Consider the following 20688-nt stretch of genomic DNA (forward strand, 5'->3'; position numbering starts at 1 on the left):
CAAAATTAAATAGAGATTAGAGTGGCTCTTGTGATGCAGTGGTAGTGGTGCTCTCTCTGAGGCAGGAGGCATATATTCAATTCCCATCTGCTTTGGATGTGTGTAACAACATTTCTGAACAGATTGATTTGGGAAAACAAAGGGGAAACAGATCCTTGATGGGGTTTTAAGGGCAGTAGGTACCACAGGGTGAATTATTCCCCCACCCCACTTACTCCATTTTTATTTAGCCTCCTCTCTTGTTTTTCCCATTATGTGATTTGTTATTTGTTAATTGGATGATCTGGTTAAAAAACATAAATCAAAAACAACATGTCTTTTTAGGAGTCTTGTTGTGTAATGACAATATTCCTACCTCTGGACCAGCAATCTGGGTTCAGGTTCCAACTCAGGATATGATGATCATGAGCATGCAATGGCCAAACATACTGATTTTAAAAAACAGAGGGAAAGAGATGGGGCTGATGTGTGTAAGGAGTTGTAAGACTGAGTAGTTAATAAACTCTATTTTCATTTTGGTTTCACTCACTGACTTGGATTCAGTTTGGTAAATTATCCAGGTACTTCAAGAATGTAAGGTCAAATACAACTTCCCTCAGAAATGTCCAAGTAAGCTCTCAAAAATATGCAAAGTTGTCCTTTCCCTTACCTTTCACATCCCATGAATGAATGATTGTAAAATGACTGTGAATTAAGAATCATCGCTGATCACCTTTTGCCACAGACTCAACTGGCAGAGACTTTACTGAATTTCCTTCAACTGTTATTGCCACCTGTGCAACATCAGTAAGGGCAGTGTTAGCCAGAAAGCAAGAAAACATGGGCTCGTTTGTTATTACGCTTTTCACAAAGACACACTGCCTTGCTGCTGGTTTTCCTGTCTGGGCATTCATTGGTCAGTAAGAAATGTTCATCCACCACGCATAAGGTACACTGTGACCAATAGTTTAAAGGAATTCCTGGATCAAAATCCATCCAGGGTCTAGATATCTCTAATCAACTGGTCAGAGATGTTATTTCACACTGCTGGAGCAACTAGGACTTACCCAGGACTCCTGGTCCATAGGTATGGATGCTACCACTATGCCACAGGAGTCTCTCATCAAGCGCATATTTAATATTTCTTCAAACAGCTTGACAGGCACATGATGCAATAATAATGGATCGACAAATTAAGCAATCAATCTTAATCAATTAATCTACAATGGACATGGACAGGAAGCCCAATTATGGAGATCTTTGAGAACCATATCTCAATTTCTTGTAACCCAAGGCCACTTGTTTTTGTGGGAGTATGCTGCATTCACGACATACCCAGCTTTTATTTTTGCATTCTTTTAACATAAACAAGGGATCACAAGGGATTACAGTGAGTTTGTTTATAAAACTTGCCAACTGACATAGAGAAGGATTGAAGCACTTGCAACGTTAGTTTACGAGAAATAAATCATGTTGCTATTGTCCAGTAATCAAGTGAACTGACTATATTAAAATATGAAATGACTGTTATGTATAAGACCAATGATAATCTTAAAGTGATAGTGTGATGCTCAGTCGCAGCAGTGTCTCCAACTACAAAATGCACTGCAAAATAAAATCACCAAGGCTCTTTAGACAGCACTTTCCAAACTCATGACCATTTCTATCTAAAAGGACAAAGACATCAGATACATGGGAACACCACCATTCTGACTTGGAAATATATCACCGTTCCTTCACTATTATTGCATCAATATCCTGGAACTCCCTCCTTGTTGACATTATGGGTTTACTTACAGCATATGTACTGTAATGGTTCAAGCAGACAGCTGACCACCAACTTCCTGAGGATATGTCAAATTTGTTAAACTTGAAAGGGTTCAGAAAAGGATGTTGCCAGGTTGGAGGGTTTGAGCTATAGGGAGAGGCTGAACAGGCTGGGGTTATTTTCCCTGGAGTGTTGGAGGCAGAGGGATGACCTTATGGAGGTTTATAACATCATGAGGGGCATGGATAGGGTGTATAGTCAGGTATTTTCCCTCTGGTAGGGAAATCCAATATTAGACGGCATAGGTTTAAGGTGAAAGGGAAAAGATTTAAAAGGGACCTAAGGGGCAACTTTTTTATGCAGAGGGTAGTGTGTGCATGGAATAAACTGCCAGAGGAAATGGGTCAGGAGTGCAGTGCTGGAAAAGCACAGCAGGTCAGGCAGCATCGAAGGAGTAGGAAAATTGACTTTTTGGGCAAAAGCCCTTCATCAGGATGAAGGGCTTTTGCCTGAAACGTCGATTTTCCTGCTCCTTGGATGCTGCCTGACCTGCTGTGCTTTTCCAGCACCACACTCTTGACTCTAATCTCCAGCATTTGCAGTACTCATTTTCGCCTGCCAGAGGAAGTGGTGGAGGCTGGTACAATTACAACATTTAAAAGGCAACTGGATGGGTATATGAATAGGAAGGGTTAAGAGGGATATGGGCCAAATGCTGACAAATGCTAGATTAAATTAGGGTGTCTGGTTGGCATGAACGAGTTGGACCGAAGGGTCTGTTTCCGTCTTGTACACCATTATGACTTTGTTACACTCTAAATAGGGACAGGCAACAAATGCTGACCCAACCAATGATACCCACATGAATTAATTAACAAGATTCACAGCCTGTCTACCAGCACTTTCAATCACTCATTAAAGATCATGCTTTGTGGAAACTTATTGCACTCAAAATGGCTGTTGTGTTTGTTGCTTAATGATAATTATTACATTTCAGAACATACTACCTTCTTTTTGATTGAATATTTTGTTGTAAAGCTTAATGGAGATTGTTCTGGCTGCCCAGTGGCCAGATACCAGCACACGTGCAGATGTACTCTCCTGTTCAAACAAAGCCATCCCTCAGGCAGCTTTGTTGCAAGCCAAAAGGAACAAGACCAAACGTGTGGTATCTGCACACTCCCAGCCAAATAGCATCACTACTATTTGCAGAACTGACAAATGCTCCTTTGTGCACATTTTTAAATGGTTTCTACAAGCTTATGATGGACAATTGTGTTGTCTTTGTTTTGACCTGCAGATTCATTGACTCTGAATAACATTAACATCATTCACTTTGATAGAGTCCCACTCTGTGACTGTATAGACAAGTACTTATCAGGGTAATCTGGAGAACTGGGTCATTATTTAGCATATGCAGAAAATAATCAAAAAAGGCTAATCTGCAGACTTTTAGACTAGATTCCCTACAGTATGGAAACAGGCTATTTGACCCAACAAGTCCACACTGACCCTACATTTACCCGTGACAAATGTACCTAACACTATGGGTAATTTAGCATGGCCAATTCACCTAACCTGAACATCTTTGGATTATGGGAGGAAACCGGAGCTCCTGGAGGAAACCCATGCAGACACGGGGAGAATGTGCAAACTCCACACAGACAGTTGCTTAAGGCGGGAATTGAACCCAGGTCCCCGGTCCTGTGAGGCAACAGTACTAGCCACTGTGCTGCCCATTTCTTAGTTCTTTATTTTTCTAACCTTTATTTCATAAAGAGCTTGTATTGGAGAAGCTGTACCTAGGTACCTGGCGCTGTGAGTGGCGGCTTGTAAACGTTTCATTGTACCCATTTGTGTACATGTAATAATGAAGCCAATTCATTTATTCATAATAGAATGTTGACCTTTTTCTCCAAGGGTGACTAGAATACAAAGGGGTGTCATCCTTCAGTTGTACAGGGCCCATCTAGAGAAGTGTATTCATTTCTGGGCACCTTATCTCAGGAAAGATATATAGCCCGCATGTGATTTTTACCAATGTGATTTGCCTACTATACAAAGTGGCTCGTACATGTTTGTGCTCTTTAATGATCCTGCTACGTAAGACCAAATACCACCGAGGAATTTTAATTTCCAAAGCTTTCCTGTGAATTAATTTATTCCAACAGTCTTGAGGAGCATTACAGTCAGTATATTGGCAAATCCATCAACTTTGCGTTGAAACAAAAGCTCTGGAGCAGTTTAAGAGCTGGTTAAGTTATGATAAGATAGACTGAAGATGACCTTGAATGTGAAGTAAAACATGAGTTACAGTAAACTTGCTTTGATGTATCATCTTTAGGATGTCCCAGTGCACATTACAACAATTCTGGATTGTAATCTTGTGGTAATGTAGAAAATGCATCAGCCAATTTCAGCATAGTATAAAGCAAGCTTTGAGGTAAATTACCCATCAGTCTTACAGTAATTTTGGTTGAGGGATCAATATTGGCGAGGACATTGGAAAGAGTTCATGCACTCCTCTTCACAATAATGCCGTAACGTCGTCTAAATACACCTTTGATGGTACATCAGGGCCTCAATTTAGTGAAAAACAGAACACGACAAATGCTGGAAATGTGAAATAAACTTAAATTACCCAGCTGGTCAGGCAACATCTGTGCAGACAGGGAAACAGAGTTAAAATTTCAGATCTTAAAGCAGGGGCTAGTTTGACTAACAGGCATAGTTTTGGAAGTGCCAGTGAGGGAAAAAGAGAAAAGAAGGGGAACAAAGTAAAGGAAGTGAGGGAAGGCTTGATTGTTGGCAGTGAACAAAAAGGATGACTGCCTTCCAACAGACAATAGAGAGATAAAGACAGGGCTAAATTGCACATTTGTATATGCACGGAGTATAGTGAACAAAATTGGGGAACTGGGAAATTGCACTATGGGGACATGACATAGTGGCATTGACAGAAACATGACTGAAGCCAGAATAGGATTGGATTCTTAACATCCTGGGTTATATGATTATTAGTAGAAACAGGGTGAGTAAAAAGGGAGGAGATATAGCAGTCTTGGTAAAAGATAGTATCATAGTCCTTGAATGAGATACCGTTCCTGAATGAGAATCTGTGTAATTGGAGATGAGTAACAGGACGGGAGCAGGTACCTTGTTGAGTATTTATTATAGACCTCCTAATAGTGAGGTGGAAGTAGAAGGGAGTACTTGCAGGCAGATTATGGTAATCCGCAGGATACACAGCATTATGATAGTTGATGACTACAATTACCTGAGAGTAAATTGGGAAAAATGTAGAGTGTGTGGCATAAAATTCTTACAATGTGCGCAGGAGAACTTTCTGGAGCAGTACATTTCCAGTCTTACCAGAGAAGGAGCTGTGCTGCATCAGGTCCTAGGAAATGAGACCAGCCAAGTGGACAACATTAGAGTGGGGGAACATTTGGAAAATGATGATCATAATATTATTAGGTTCAATATTAAGTTAGAAAAGCATAAAAATCAGTCAAAGATTAAGGTCCCAGAGCGGAAAAGGGCAAGTTTTAGAGGTCTAAAAGGTGAACTGGAGCAGGTTCAAGGAACAAGCAGGGGTAAGCTACTCACTGAAACAAACGGTATGGCAGAATATAAATTAATACTTTGTTTCTATCTTCACCAAATTAGAGGATGTTAAAAAGACTGGAAGAACTCCAGGTAGAAAAGTCATCAGGCCTGAATGTGATGCATCTGGGATTGCTGAGAGGGTTAAGGAGCAAATCATGGAGCTGCTGATAGAATTTTCCAGGCCTATCTGTACACTGGGTTAGTTCAAGGGAACTGATGGATTGCAAGTGCAATGCTATTGATAAACAAAGGGGCAAAGGATAATCTGGGACCTGTCAACTTGACATCAATAGTGGAAATCTGATGCAGACCATAATATGGGGTAAGGTAAATATTCCTGAAGAAGGGCTCATGCCCGAAACGTTGATTCTCCTGCACCTTGGATGCTGCCTGACCTGCTGCGCTTTTCCAGCAACATATTTTCAATAAGGTAAATATACACTTAGAGAAAAAAACAATACTAGATCGTCAACATGACTTTAAGGGCAGATCATGTCTGACTAATTTAATTGAGTTCTTTGACAAGGTGACACAGGCAGTGAATAAGGAAATTGAGCTTTCAATTCAATTAATTCCTCCTTGGAGCTGAGAAAATCAAGAGGCGACCTTTTTGAGGTGTTCTAAATTGTGAACAATTTTGACAAGATAAAGAAGGTTTCCATTATCACTCAAAGAAAAATTCTGTTTCCATTACTGATATGTCAGTAACTAGAGGTCACAATTTCAAGATTATCAGCAAGAGAGTCATAGAGTCATAGAGATGTACAGCAGGGAAACAGACCCTTCAGTCCAACTTGTCCATGCTGACCAGATCTAGTTCCACCTGTCAGCACCTGGCCCATATCCCTCCAAATCCTTCCTATTCATATACCCATCCAGATGCCTTTTAAATGTTGCAATTGTACCAGCCTCCACCACTACCTCTGGCAGCTCATTCCACACACGTACCACTCTCTGATTGAAAAAGTTGCCCTTTAGGTCTCTTTTATATCTTTCCCCTCTCACTCTAAATTTATGCCCTCTAGTTCTGTACTTCCCCACCCCAGGGAAAAGACTTTGTCTATTTCCTAACGAATGTCCTGTACAGCCGCAACATGACCTCCCAACTCCTGTACTCAATACTCTGACCAATAAACAAAAGCATACTAAACACCTTCTTCACTATCCTATCTACCTGCGACTCCACTTTCAAGGAGCTATGAACCTGCACTCCAAGTTCTCTTTGTTCAGCAACACTCCCTAGGACCTTACCAGTAAGTATATAAGTCTTCCTAAGATTTGCTTTCCCAAAATGCAGCACCTCACATTTATCTACATTAAACTCCATCTGCCACTTCTCAGCCCATTGGCCCATTTGATCAAGATCCCGTTGTAATCTGAGGTGACCTTCTTCGCTGACCACGTCACCTCTAATTTTAGAGCTACAACAAACTTCTTTACTCAGAGAGTTGTTGGGATTTAGAATGTGCTCCCTGTGAGAGTGATGGAGGCAGATTCCACGGGAGATTTCAAAAGAGAGCTGGATATATATTTGAAAGGGATGGATTTAGAGGGCTGCAGAGGTGGGGCTGGAGAGTGGGATTAGCTGCCTAGCCCTTTTGGGAGCTGATAAAGATACAATAGATCAAATGACCTCCTTCTATACTGTAAATTCTATTATTCTAGATCTGTGAGCATTCTTCAGAACTGGTAAAAGTTAGAGACATAATGGATTTGAGACAAGGACAACTGGGATGGCATTGAAGCCAGAAGAGATGAAATTCTGGAAATGTTAGTTCACCAGTAGTAAAGAGAATGGAGAAGGGACAAGAAAAACAAACAAAGAAACAAAATTTGTGTCTGGGGCATGAGTACTGCCGGTATGAAGGAAAATAAAAAATTATCAAAGGAAAGGAAAAAAAAGTGGGGACAAGAGGATTTGAGTACAGGAGTACTGCAGTTTTGCTTCAGTTGTGTAGGAGCTTAGTGAGACTGGACTTGGAGTACTGTTTGATCTCCTTATCTCAGGGAAGATATTGTTCTAATAAAAGGAGTGCAAAGATTGTTCACCAGACCTGTTCCCAACATGGTGGGACTGTCCTATTAAGAGAGATTGGGAGATCTGTGCCTGGATTCTCTACAAATTTGAAGAATGAAAGGTGATCTCATTGAAACTTACAAAATACTTAAAGAGATAGACAGGGTAGATGCAGGGAAGAGGTTTTCCCTGGCTGGGGAGTTTATAACCAGGGGTTAGTTTAAAAATAGCGGGGGATGCCATTTACACTTGAGATGAGGAGGAAACTTTTTATTCAGAGGGTGGTGAATCTTTGCAACTTTCTACCACAGAGGGTTGTGGAGGCTTAGTCTTTGAGTATGTTTAAGGCAGAGATTGATAGATTTCTGATGGCCAGTGGCATTCAGGGCTATGGGGGTGGTGTGGATAAAAGGCATTGAAGTGTTTGATCAATTGCGGTTGCGTTGATTGGCAAGGCAAGGTCAATGGGCTGAATGGCAACCTCCTGTTCCTATGCCCTCAGGAGTTTACGGTCTGATGATGTCGAACTCAGAGTCAAGTCCAGCAGTGTTTAAAGTGCTAGGTTGAAGGATGAGGTCTGTTCCTGAAGCTTACATTGAGCACACGGGCACTTTACAACACATAAAGAATGTGAGTGTGAAAGCAAGGCAGAGAGTTAAAATGAGAGACCACCTGAAGCTTTTGTCATTGTTGCAGGCTGAAGTGACATGCTGATTAAAGTGGCCATCAAGTCTTTGATTCCTCAGCATAGAGGGGGTCACCTTGTGAGCAGCAAATACTGCAGACTCTATTGAAAGGTACACATAAAATACTGCTTCATCTGGAAGGAGTGTTTGGCAGCATTGGACGGTGAGAAGAGAGGAGGCAGAAGGGCATTCTTTTTATTAATTCATTGGATGTTGGCATCATTGGCTAGGCCAACATTCATTGCCCATCCCTAATTACCCTTGGGAAGTGAGATCACTTCTTGAACTGTTCAGTCCTTGAGATAGCATGGTGGCTCAGTGATTGGCAATGCTAGCACACAATGCCAGGGACCCAGGTTCAATTCCAGCCTCAGGCAACTGTCTGTGTGGAGTTTGCACATTCTCTCTGTGTCTGCGTGGGTTTCCTCTGGGTGCTCCAGTTTCCTCCCACTGTCCAAGGGTGTGTAGGTTAGGTGAATTGGCCATGCTAAATTGCTCATAGTGTTCAGGGATATGTAGTTTAGGTGCATTAGTTAGGGGAGATGTAGAGTAATAGGGTGGGTGAATGGATCTGAGTGGGTTATTCTTCAGAGGGTCAGTGCAGACTTGTTGGGCCGAATGGCCTTTTTTCACACTGTAGCAATTCTATGTAGGGACACTCATACTGCTGGTAGGGAGGGAGATCCGCATCCAACGACACCGAAGAAATGGTGATATCTTTCCAAGTCAGGATGTTGAGTAGCTTGGAAGTGTTACAGTAGATTATTTTACAAAATAATTTCAGGAGTCTCAAGGTACAGGTTAACTGCCATTTAATGAGCCAATGTTGGCAGAGGATTCTGAGGTAGTACTCAAATTCAGGGAGCATTCATCAGATACTTACACATTGTAAGTCACAGAGGCAGCACATCACCCAAATTTTAGAAAACACCTTGTTTTTCACATATCAAAAATGCCAGGGGTGCCTAAACTCTCTGCTCTTGATCTGCTCCCCCTATCTTCTGTGCTACTCTCTCAGTTGTGAGTTCCCCATACCTGTGTCTGGCCTGACAATATCTGCAGCATTTCGATCTTAATTGCCTGTTTTAATTCTTCTCAACCTGACTACTTTTCCTGAATTAAAAAAAATGAAAAAAAACGAATCTTAAATTATTGTTTACTCAGCTAATTAAAACTCACTACTTTTATTCTAATTCCAGCTTGAGACTGGTGTGGGATCAATTGGGAGAAAGTGAGGACTACAGATGCTGGAGATCAGAGTCGAAGAGTGTGGTGCTGGAAAAGCGCAGCCGGTCAGGCAGCATCCATTTATGTCATACCCAAAATTTTCCCTAATAGAGGATAACTTGGTGTTCCCATATATCTGTTGCCTTTGTTATTCTCGGTGTTTGCTTACTGTATTTGCAATGGAACGATGCTGTGGGAAAGGGATGGCCATGTTGGGGATGACTAATCTGACAGGTAGGAGTTCCAACAATGCAGTTCTCCCTTGATATTCTGGGAGAGGGGGAGACTAATTTGTACGTTCAAGTTTCTCAAACACTACTTGAAACCCCCCAACATTAGATTTAAGAACCAAAAAGATTACCTCCTCAGACATGGCCAGGACTGTAAAATAAATGCATTCCTGTTTTAGAGTTTCTGATACTTCAGATGAATTTTTGTCAAGACTCTTTGACAAACCTCCCCAACCTGTCACCTCTACTATTGAGAATGACAAAGGCAGCAGATAATGAGAACACCACCTCCTGCAAGTTCCTCTCCAAATCACACACCATTCTGACTTGGAAATATGTCTGTGTTCCTCCACTGTCACTGGATCAAAATCCTGGAATTCAGCATTGTTGGTGTCCCAGCACCACGTGGACTGCAGCAGTTCAAGAAGGCAGCTCCCCATCACCTTCTACAGGGCAGTAAGGGATGGGCAAGAAATGCTGTCCCAGCCAAAGATATTCATATCCCTTCATACAAAAAATTGACAAGGTCTGTGTAAACCATATTTGTGTTTAATTATGTGTTCTGTTTGATTTTATATTTGATTTGACAAGGCCTCAGATTAATGCCTCTGCCTTTCACTTTCTGTTGTGCAGTAGGGAGTCCAGAATGAATTGTAATTCAGAACAGAGCCATAAGAGGGCGATAAAGGCCAGAGGCACAGTTACTTAGAAGGGAGTGCTACAGGTATAACAGAGCAAAGTATTTGGCAATAGTTTTTTTAAACAGGAAGCTTGTATCAATTTTATCACAATTACAAGAACATAAGTGAATTTCATGTTTGAAATAACTCCACAGAAGCTGGTATCATGTCACTAAATCACCCTTTATTTACACATGCTCAGTATATGGACTCTGACCAGCTAAGTCAAAGCCAGTCCCTCGAGTGACCAGAAGCCTTGTCACTCCTGTTTATTATTGTCAACCAGAGTCCCTGACTGGCCCAGGTTAACAGCCACAATCAGGGATCTCATACTCAATGAGATCCACCTGGTCCGTGTTCCAATCACTACAGTGTTCAGATTCATAAAGAAAATAAAACTCAACAAAACTTGTTTTTAAACAGCAAAGTTCTTTTAAAGTTGCACATTTAGGTTTTAAGATATACAAGATAAATCTTCCATGTGATTTGGTCACTGACAAATTCAGCAATGATGAGGCCATACCTGCAGGACTCTGTGAAGTTTTATTGTCCCAGGGAAAGGAATTTTTCCCATTAATTCTTCATGGGACATGTCCTACTCTGGCAAGGCCAGAATTTGTCACCCATTCCTGGAACTGCGTGATTTATGCTGCCTGGAGTCACAAGTACACCAAACCTTTTAGAAACAGATGGGACAAGCAATAGCAGCAACACAGTCACCTTTACTGAGCTTTATTCAGATTTGTTAATTGAATGCCATAGTGGGATTTAACCCAATGCTGTGAAGCCTAGGCCTCTGAAATATTAGTCCCTTCCCCTATAACCAACATGATTCAGACATATTATGACATATCTTTAGGCAGATGGGGCTGATGAAGGGCTCATACCCGAAACGTCGATTCTCCTGCTCCTCGGATACTGCCTGACCTGCTGTGCTTTTCCAGCAACACTCTCTCGACTCTGAGCTCTAGCATCTGCAGTCTTCATTTACTGCCAGGTGGGGCTTGAATCTAGATTCCAAAACTCAGAGATAGGAACTCCACCACTGCACCACCAATGTTTCTATGGAAGTCTGTGAAAACATTGTAGATGTCCTAACCACAACCTGCCAATGTTTGTTGATTCTGAAATTATTCTGTTGGATTGGACATTTTCTAATCCACGTGTTTAGAAATGTTATTATGCACCCACAGGAGCAGATGAGATGTAAAACTGGGCCTCCTAGATCAGAGGTATGTTACCACTTCACCACAACAGCCATCAACATCCGCCCACATACTCATCAGAGAGACAGTCCCATGTATGGATTCTCTACTAAATTGGATAGTTGAGATCTATATTCACAGGGAGTTTTAAAAAAAAGGTGATCTCATAAAATTCTTAAGGAAAATGACAGCATAGATTGTGAGAAACTGTTTTCTCTGCTTTGGGAATTTAGGACAGGGTCTCACAGGCTCAAAATAAAGGGTCTGTCAATTATGACTAAAATAAGGAGAGATTTCTTCATTCAAATGGTTATGAAGTTTTACAATTCTCTACCCCAGAGAGCAGAGCTCAGTTTTTGAGTCAATTTAAGTTAGAGGTCAATAGATGTTTAGGTACCTCAGGAGATATTGATGAAATGTGTAGCTGAAATAAAAGATCAGCAAAGACCTTGTTGAATGATACAGCAACTTGGAAGGGCCAAATGGCTTACTTCAGCTCATATTTCTTGTTATATCTAGAAAGACTCATGATGTTTATAAAATGCTTTCTGGCTAACCAATGCCCATTCCTGACAATTCATTGTAGGAACTCATGCTCTTAGGAAATATTATTCCTACTGACAATCTGTAAGTAGATAAACATTGAGAAGCAAGTCATGTGATTGAACTTTACTGGACATCACTTTAACCCAAAAAGACAGTGATTCACTCAGAATAGAAGTTTACCTCAACAATTGTAACTTTATTCCTGCTGCCTGATATCTTTAGAAGTTTGCAGTAATAGTGCAGTACTCCCTTGGTATCGCAGTATGGTGTCGGTTAAGCTTAAACAGGATCTGAATTGATACATTTTAACATACAGGCAGGAATGCAATAACTGAGTCATACTGACAGCTTGGGACAGGTTTACTGTCACCTGTGAACCCACTGCTATCATTTGCTAAATACAGCTAATTGCACTATCAAATGCTATCACTCCAGTCCCTAATCATCAAGTTAGTGGTTATCTCAAACACATTTTCACTTAGCTCACAGGACAAGAAATCTACTGCAGCAAAGTATATTCCATAGAGTTTCTTAACTCTTTGAAGGTGAATTATTGTGATGGTCAAATCATGATATATTTTGTAGTGTACAATTTATACAAAATTTGTATATTACATGCCAGGCTCTTATTATCAATACAACTATGATTATGACTAAAAAAAATTAATTTAGAATTAAAATATTTATTGAATGTGACCTACCCCCACAATAATTTACTGTTCTGTTCTCATACGTTCTCTCCTACTCTTTTCAACTTCATGCTGTGAAGATCATCAGGTGAAAAGAAAATCCACATAGATTGAAACATACCATTGTTAAATATTACTTGATTTTGAATGAGGATGGCATCTGATCAAGTGTCTCGGCTCTTTATATAAATCTTGATAAATATTGTTCTGTAAATCTAGTGTATGGCTACAACTGTAATAAGTTTATGAATTAATTATTAGGGACAGAGTTCCAGGGTTTTGACTGCATGAAGGAATGGTGAGAGCATTCCAAGTCAGGATGGTATGTGACTTGGCAGGACATTTGCAGTTGGTGGTGTTCCCATGCATTTGCTGTCTTTCTCCTTCAAGGTATTAGATGTCATGGGTTTTGAAGATGTTTGTTAATGGACAGGACTGAGGCAAACACCATCTAATTCATTAAGGTCTTGTAAAGGAGAAAATCTGCCATCATTATTTGGTCTGATGTAGGTGTGACTCTTGTCCCCTCAGCAAGGTGTTTGTCACCTAATGTCCCATTGAAGTTGGGGGGGGTGGTGGGTGGAGGGCTGGGGCATGATACTTAATTGATCAAACTATGGACAAAATAGGGATTAACAATTTTGTCACAACAGAAATATTATCCACATGTTAAGATTTATTTTTTTAATGTTGAGAGAGAGAGAGTGCAGGAGTGATTTACTCCAAAGGTACCAAGGCGGAGAGGCTTAAGTTATGTAGAGACACTAAAGAAGTTCTCCTTTGAGCAGAGAAGATGAGGAGGAGATATAATAGAGATGTTCAAAATCATACATATACAAGTACATTTATAAGGACTCTTACAGCACGTGGTACTGTACCTACCTCCGAGCCTGGAGGCCTGGGCTCAAGTTCCACCTGCTCCAGAGGTGTATAATAAGATCTCTGAACAAGTTTATTAGAAAATATCTATACAAGTAAGGAACAGGAGGGCCACAAAGTCTCCTTCTGCAATTAGTTTGTCTAGCCTGCTGTGTCATTCAGTAAGGTTAGGGCTGGTCTGATGACTTCACATTTGTGTCCACCATTAACTCATAGATAATAACAATAATAATATTTCACCTTCCTGCTTATCAAGAATGAATCTACCTGTGCCTTAAAAAAATCTAGAGTTTCTGCTTCCATCACCTTTGATTCCAAAAGCTCAAGACACTGTGTGACAAGAGAAAAAGGATCACAAGCAGTCTCACGGGAATAAATAAGAAGCTGTTTCCAAGAGGTAGAAGGGTTACAACATTTAGAGACATTTGGATAAATACATGAATAGGAAATATTTGGAGGGATATGGGCCAAATGGAGGCAAGTGAGACTAGTTTGGTTTGAGAACATGGTCAGCGTGGAATGGTTGCACCGAAGGGTCTGTTTTTATCCTGTATTCCTTTTTAACTAAAAGAGTACAATTTAAGATAATTAGCAGAGATTTGAATTTTTTTAAACGTTACAACCTTAAATCAGTAGGAACTTTGAGAGAGGAAACTGGTACGTGAAAGGGAGGAAAAAAATATTTGGTGTATGGGCAAAAATGAGAGTGGGAAACAGGAACCTTTCTTTCAAAGACCTGGCCATGGACCCCATGAGCTGAATCTACAAAACTGCAGACGCTGGAGATCTGAAATAAAAACAGAACTTAGGGGAGAAAACCCAGTGGGTCTAACAGAGAGAGAAAAAGGAATTCAAGTTCTTGTCCCGAGTCCTGAAGAAGTCATATTGGACTCACAATATTAACTCTGTTCCTGTCTCCACAGAGGCTGCCAGTCTCCAGGAACTTCTTGTTTGATTTGTATCCAGCTTTTTGTGATATGGAGGTACCTGTGTTGGCCTGGGGTGGAGAGAGTGAGGAGTTACACTACACCAGGTTATGGTCCAACAGATTTATTGCAAATCACAAGCTTTCGGACTCTTCCCTCTACTTCACTTGATGAAGGGGCAGCCCTTCAAAAGCTTATGATTTCAAATAAACAGTTGGACTATAACCCGGTATCATGCCACTTATCCCTCAATCTATTCAGATGCAAACCTTGACACGGGTAGGACTTGAACTCAGGCCTTCAGATCCAGAGGCACTTTCAGTTTTTAAGGTCAACGTTGTTTTCAATCAATTGATTCACATATATATATATATATATGGAGGAAGTGGGACTTGAACCCGGTCCTCCTGGCTCAGGGGAAGGGACACTACCACTCCAGCACAGCAGCCTTCAAATCCTTTCTCAGCCTCTCAACAGCAAAACCAAGCCTCCATCCGCGTGCCCGGGAGCGCGCCGTCTGGGGGTCAGCGGTGGCGCGCGGCGTGCGCGCCCCCTGCAAGGATGGTGGGCTGTCCCTGGGGGTGGGGGTGAGAGCTGTGGGGGTTGGGTTGGGTTGGTGGGGGGCGTGTGCTGTATTGTCGCTGAGTCCCGCCGTGTGGAGGGCGGCTGTCGCTCCGCTCCCCCGCTCTGTGCCGGAGAGAGAGAGAGAGATAACGAAACTACAGAAAATCGGGGCCGTTTTAAAAGAGAGATCCGACTCAAACTTCTCGTCTTTTGAAGGAGGGATGATGACAGCGGGAGAGAGTGAAGCCGGAGTGGGGAGCGAGGAGAAGGTAACAATGTAGCGGGCCACCATGGCGGAAGATACTTTGTAACACTTTCTCCCCCAAGAGACGGGGATTTCCCAAGAATTTTAAAAAGGCAACAAATGTTTCATTGTCAACACTTTTGTAAAGTTCTCTCCCGGGCTCCCACTCCAAACTCTCAGCTCTGAGAGTCACTGGACTCCAAACGTTAACTCCATTTCAAAAACAAAAACAGAATTTGCTGGAAAAGCTCAGCGGGTCTGGCAGCAATCTGTCTGGCAACAACTTCTGTTTTTTACCCCTGATTTACAGAATCTGCAGTTCTTTTGGTTTTTATTGAGTAGTTAACTATGTTTCTGTCTCTCCACTGCTGCCAGAGTTTCTCCGGCAAATTATGTTTTTGTTCCTTATTTTCAGCACCTACATTTCTTGCGGTTTTTATTGGGTAGTTAACTATGTTTCTGTCTCTCCGCTGCTGCCAGAGTTTCTCCAGCAACTTATGTTTTTGTTTCAGATCTTCAGTTCTTTGATTTGTTTTGCCACCTGGCCGCTCTTTTCACGTTTGTTTTTCAAATCACATTTCTTTTACATGACGGCTTCTGTTGACAAATTGCCTCCCTTCCTCAGGATTCAGAGTATAGATTTGTTTGTTTGTGAAGGTGGGCTAATGGATGCTTGGAAATGGTGGGACTGGAGCTAAGGGTTTAAAGGTCTGCCCTCTGTCCCCCCTCCCCATTGTGTGGGGTATGGGGAAAAGGAGGAGGTCTTTCAGCCCCTCACAATCATTCTCTGTTATGATCTGCTGTCACTATCCTGACTTGGGACTGATGTAATCCCTCTAGTGTCGCTGGGTTAAATTCTGTCATTCCCTTTATACTAGTTCTGTGTGTGTACCTACACCCAGAAGAATGCATTGGCTCAAGTTGATGGCTCACCACGATCTCAAGGGCAATTAGGGATGGGCAATAACTATTGACCTAGCCAGTGATGCTCACTTCGCATTAATTTAAAAACAAATCAGTTGGAGCATAGATGACCTATAACTTAAGTCCATGGTACATGTGTGGAATAAGCTGTCGGAGGAGGTGGTGGAGGCTGGTACAGCATTCAAAAGTCATTTCGATAGGTACATGAATAGATCAGACAGCATCTGAGGAGCAGGAGAATCGATGTTTCAGGTGTAAGCCCTTCATTAGGAAGTCCTGATGAAGGACTCCTGCCCGAAACATCGATTCTCCTGCTCCTTGGATGCTGCCTGACCTGCTGTGCTTTTCCAGCACCGCAATCTCGACTCTGATCTCCAGCATCTTCAGTCCCCATTTTCTCCTGGGTACGTGAATAGGATGGGTTTAAAGAGATATGGGCTAAATGCCAGCAAATGGGACTAGATTAATTTAGGATATCTGGTCGGGCGTGGACACGGTGGCCTGATGGTTCTGTTTCTGTGCTGTACCACTCTGGCTCTGTGACCTCTCACTTGCTGGTGTTATGGACAGATTTGGAAAATAACACAATGAGTTGGAGGAGGCCCTGCAGCTGTCTGAGGTCTGCTTATATCTTATCAGGAATACTGTGCTGTTACCTTATATAAAAAATGCAGATATGTTGGAAACTATTCAGAAAAGGTTCACTTACCTAATGGAATGAATGAATAAATAGGCTGTCTTATTGAGGAAAAGTTGGACAGTTTAGGCTTGTATCTGCTGGATTTTAGAAAAAAATCAAAGGGGATTTGGTTGATAGATAAAAGTTATTGATGGCTCTTGTCAAGGAAGAGCTGAAGAGGATGTTTACTTTTTTAGGGACTGAAGAACTCTGGGTCACCATTTAAAATAGAGATTAGGTGAATATTTTGAGGTTCATGAGTGTTTAGGACTTTTTCCTGGAAAGATAGTCATAGAGATGTGTAGCACAGTCCAGCTATCCCTGCTGACCAAATATCCTAAATAAAGCTAGTCCCATTTGCCATATCCATCTAAACCCTTACCAATCAATTACCTAATCAGATGCCTTTTAAATTTGTTATGGATGGATGTCGGGCAGAAAGGTTATTGGGGGTAGGCAGCACTGCAGTTTTGAGGTTATAATTCATCTTGTGCCTTAAGTACATGATCTTATTGAATGGCAAAGTAGCCTTGAGGGGTCTGAATAGTCTACTCCTACTCCTCATTCATATGTTTGTGAAAGATCATGACTGATCCAAGTTCCTACACTGTCTCCATATCCCTTGATTCGTTAGAGCCCAATAACCAATCAGGGCTGAATTGATGAAATGGCCTCTTCCTGTGCTATAAGCTCACAGTAGCTGATTGTTACTGGCTGTGTGGGCTGGAACATTTGTGAGATTCACCACCCTTTGTCAGAAGAAATTTCTCATCTGTCCCAAGATGCTGACTCCCTTATAGTGAGATAAGCTTGAGAACACTCCAACCAGAGAAAGAGGCTGGTAGCCTCAGGCCAAAGGCCTTCTTGGAGGTTAAACTTCCTTTCAGTAAGATCAGCTCTATTTTTTCTAAACCCAAAGAGCATCGTCCCATTCCATTCAGTTTCGCCACATTGGCAGCCCTTTCATTAAAGGTATAATAAAGAGAATCTTTATACCCTTCCCCTGCCAAGGTGGGTTTAGCTTTTCTTGGGTAAGGAAATCAAAGCCTTTCTTACTGAACTCCAATTTCCTCGCAATAAAGGTGAACATACTAATTGTATTCGTAGCTGCTTGCTGCATCTGTAAGTTGACATTCTGTCCCCCCATCAAAAATGCCCATTTGCAAACTTGGGTTTCTGTGTCAGCTGTAATGACTCATTTTGTCTCACCTGAAAACCTGAATGCACTCAGTCTTTCAAGTTACACTTACTTAATAATTACCCTAAGTCGGATAGAATTCCAGCAAGGAACCTGTGACTTAAGAACACAAATGAGGGAGAAAATAGAAAAGTTTGCAAAAAGTGGACTAGTGTACTACATTGGGGTGGCACAATGCCTCAGTGGTCAGCACTGCTGCCTCACAGCGCCAGGGACCTGGGTTTGATTCCAGCCTCAGGCAGCTGTCTGTGTGGAGTTTGTACATTCTCTCCGTGTCTGTGTGGGTTTCCTCCGGGTGCTCCGGTTTCCTCCCACAGTCCAAACTTTGCAGGTTAGGTGAATTGCCTGTGCTAAATTGCCATTACTGCTCAGGGATGTGTAGGTTCAGTGCATTAGTCAGGGGTAAATGTAGAGTTATCGGGTAGGGGAATAGGTCTGGGTGGGTTACTCTTCAGAGGGTCAGTGTGGACTTGTTGGGCCAAATGGCCTGTTTCCATATTGTGGGGATTCTATGATAGCTACGTTCCACGATAATTGTAAATAAGAAACAGAATGCAAGTCTGTATTTCCAGATTCCCCTTGCGACCCCAAACCCATCCTCATTCCTGTAAATTCTGGAAGTGTTTGGGCTATGGCAAGTGTGAGCCACACCCTTCCAATGTGGAGAGAGATTGGGCTGGAAGTCATTAGGTTTGTAACTGACAGGAGCAGCCACCAGCTGAACCCTCACTGCCAACCTGTTTGAGAGTAGGAAGGGCAGGTAGGAAAAAAGGAAGAAGCATTTCCACAAGAAAACTTCAATTTCTCCCAGCAACCAGCAAGGCAGAGTTTGAGAAGACTATTTCCAGTGAGTTACAGCTGCCTCTGAAAACTCCTCCTTGAAGCCGACAGTGGCCTTTTGTGCTGTTTTTAGACTGGTGTATCATGTGATATCCAAGGTCATTTAAGGATTGTTGTCAAAGTTCGGCTGGTTTTTGCCGTCTCTGGAAAAGTTGTTGGTCAATCACTTTTAGCTTCTATTTATAGAGTCATAGAGATGTACAGCACGGAAATAGACCCTTCGGTCCAACCCGTCCATGCTGACCAGACATCTCAACCCAATCTAGTCCCACCTGCCAGCACCTGGCCCATATCCCTCCAAACCCTTCCTATTCATATACCCATCCAAATGCCTCTTAAATGTTGCAATTGAAAATTAAATGCCCTGTAATAAAATGTTAGTTCTTGTTATCTGTTGGTGTTTTTTCTCCTTGGGTTGACTGTTGAAACTCATGGAATAATCTGTGAGGCTTGTCTCCACAACACAGTCAAGTTGGTCAAAATTGCATTATCAGTAACATGACAGCACAATTGTCAAGCTAGATGGTGTATGTTTGTACTGTAGAAATCTATAAATGAATTTAATAGCAAGTAAAGAATGCCCCCAGTTCTAGCCTTCACTAGTTGACTTTCTGTTAGAAAAAAACTCTTGAGAATGTTCAGTTTTAATCCCTCCACTATTGGAGGTCATGATCTCAGCTGTCAAGGCTCTAGGTTCACAGATACCTTCGTCAATCCCTCCATTTTTCTATCTAGCTTTATCTTTTAAGAGTCTCATCAAGACCCACTACTTCCATCTTCCTTAGTATCTCAATATATGGCAGTGTCGAATTTTGTCTTTGTGAAGCTTTTGAGACATTTTTATGACATTTAATGCTTCTATGTAGCTATGTAGTCTTGTTGACATTGTCCCAAGGAAGGATCAGCTGGACTTAGATGGTAAACCTAAGATGCCAGATGCAGTCCCGGTTGTCGATGGGATATCAAATCATTGGTAAGTTGGAACTTGGTAAATAGCCAACCAGGTAGCCGAAATAAATCTAGTCCCATTTGCCAGCATTTGGCCCATATTGCTCCAAACTCTTCCTATTCATATACCCATCCAGATGCCTTTTAAATGTTGTAATTGTACCAGCCTCCACCACTTCCGCTGGCAGGTCGTTCCATACACACACCACCTTCTGCGGCCTTCCATCCCTTTTAAATCTTTCTCCCCTCACCTTAAACCTATGCCCTCTTGTTTTGGACTCCCCCACCCTGGGGAAAAGACTTGACTATTCACCCTATCCATGCCCCTCATGATTTTATAAACTTCTACAAGGTTACCCCTCAGCCTCCGACGCTCCAGGGAAAATGGCACCAGCCCATTCAATCTCTCCCTATAGCTCAAACTCTCCAATCCTGACAACATCCTTGTAAATCTTTTCTGAACCCTGTGAAGTTTTACAACATCCTTCCCAAAGCAGGGAGAATTGCACACAGCATTCCAAAAATAGCCCTACCAATGTCCTGTATAGCTACAACATAACCTCCTAATTTCTACACTCAATGCACTAAAAATGTGTTGCTGGAAAAGCGCAGCAGGTCAGGCAGCATCCAAGGAGAAGGAGAATCGACGTTTCAGACATGAGCCCTTCTTCAGGAATGAGGAAAGTGTGTCCAGCAGGCTAAGATAAAAGGTAGAGAGGAGGGACTTGGGGGAGGGGCGTTGGAAATGCGATAGGTGGAAGGAGGTTAAGGTGAGGGTGATAGGCCGGAGTGGGGGTGGGGGCGGAGAGGTCAGGAAGAAGATTGCAGGTTAGGAAGGTGGTGCTGATTT

General features: G+C 42.0%; 1 protein-coding gene across 3 annotated transcripts in view; it reads left to right on the top strand.

Moving 5' to 3' along the window:
• Window positions 1-15083: 15083 nt before the first annotated feature.
• The window catches only part of usp28 (ubiquitin specific peptidase 28), a 90452-nt gene continuing 84847 nt past the window's right edge, over window positions 15084-20688 (top strand). For 2 of the 3 annotated variants that reach the window (XM_043676543.1, XM_043676544.1), the window contains exon 1: window positions 15084-15274. In XM_043676543.1, the coding sequence (XP_043532478.1) occupies window positions 15227-15274 (48 nt within the window). In that variant the 5' untranslated portion in view covers window positions 15084-15226. The remainder of the gene's footprint in view (window positions 15275-20688) is intronic. The other variant, XM_043676542.1, reaches the window with a different exon arrangement.

Source organism: Chiloscyllium plagiosum, chromosome 35 (genome assembly GCF_004010195.1).
Source record: "Chiloscyllium plagiosum isolate BGI_BamShark_2017 chromosome 35, ASM401019v2, whole genome shotgun sequence".
NCBI classification, from domain to species: domain Eukaryota; kingdom Metazoa; phylum Chordata; class Chondrichthyes; order Orectolobiformes; family Hemiscylliidae; genus Chiloscyllium; species Chiloscyllium plagiosum.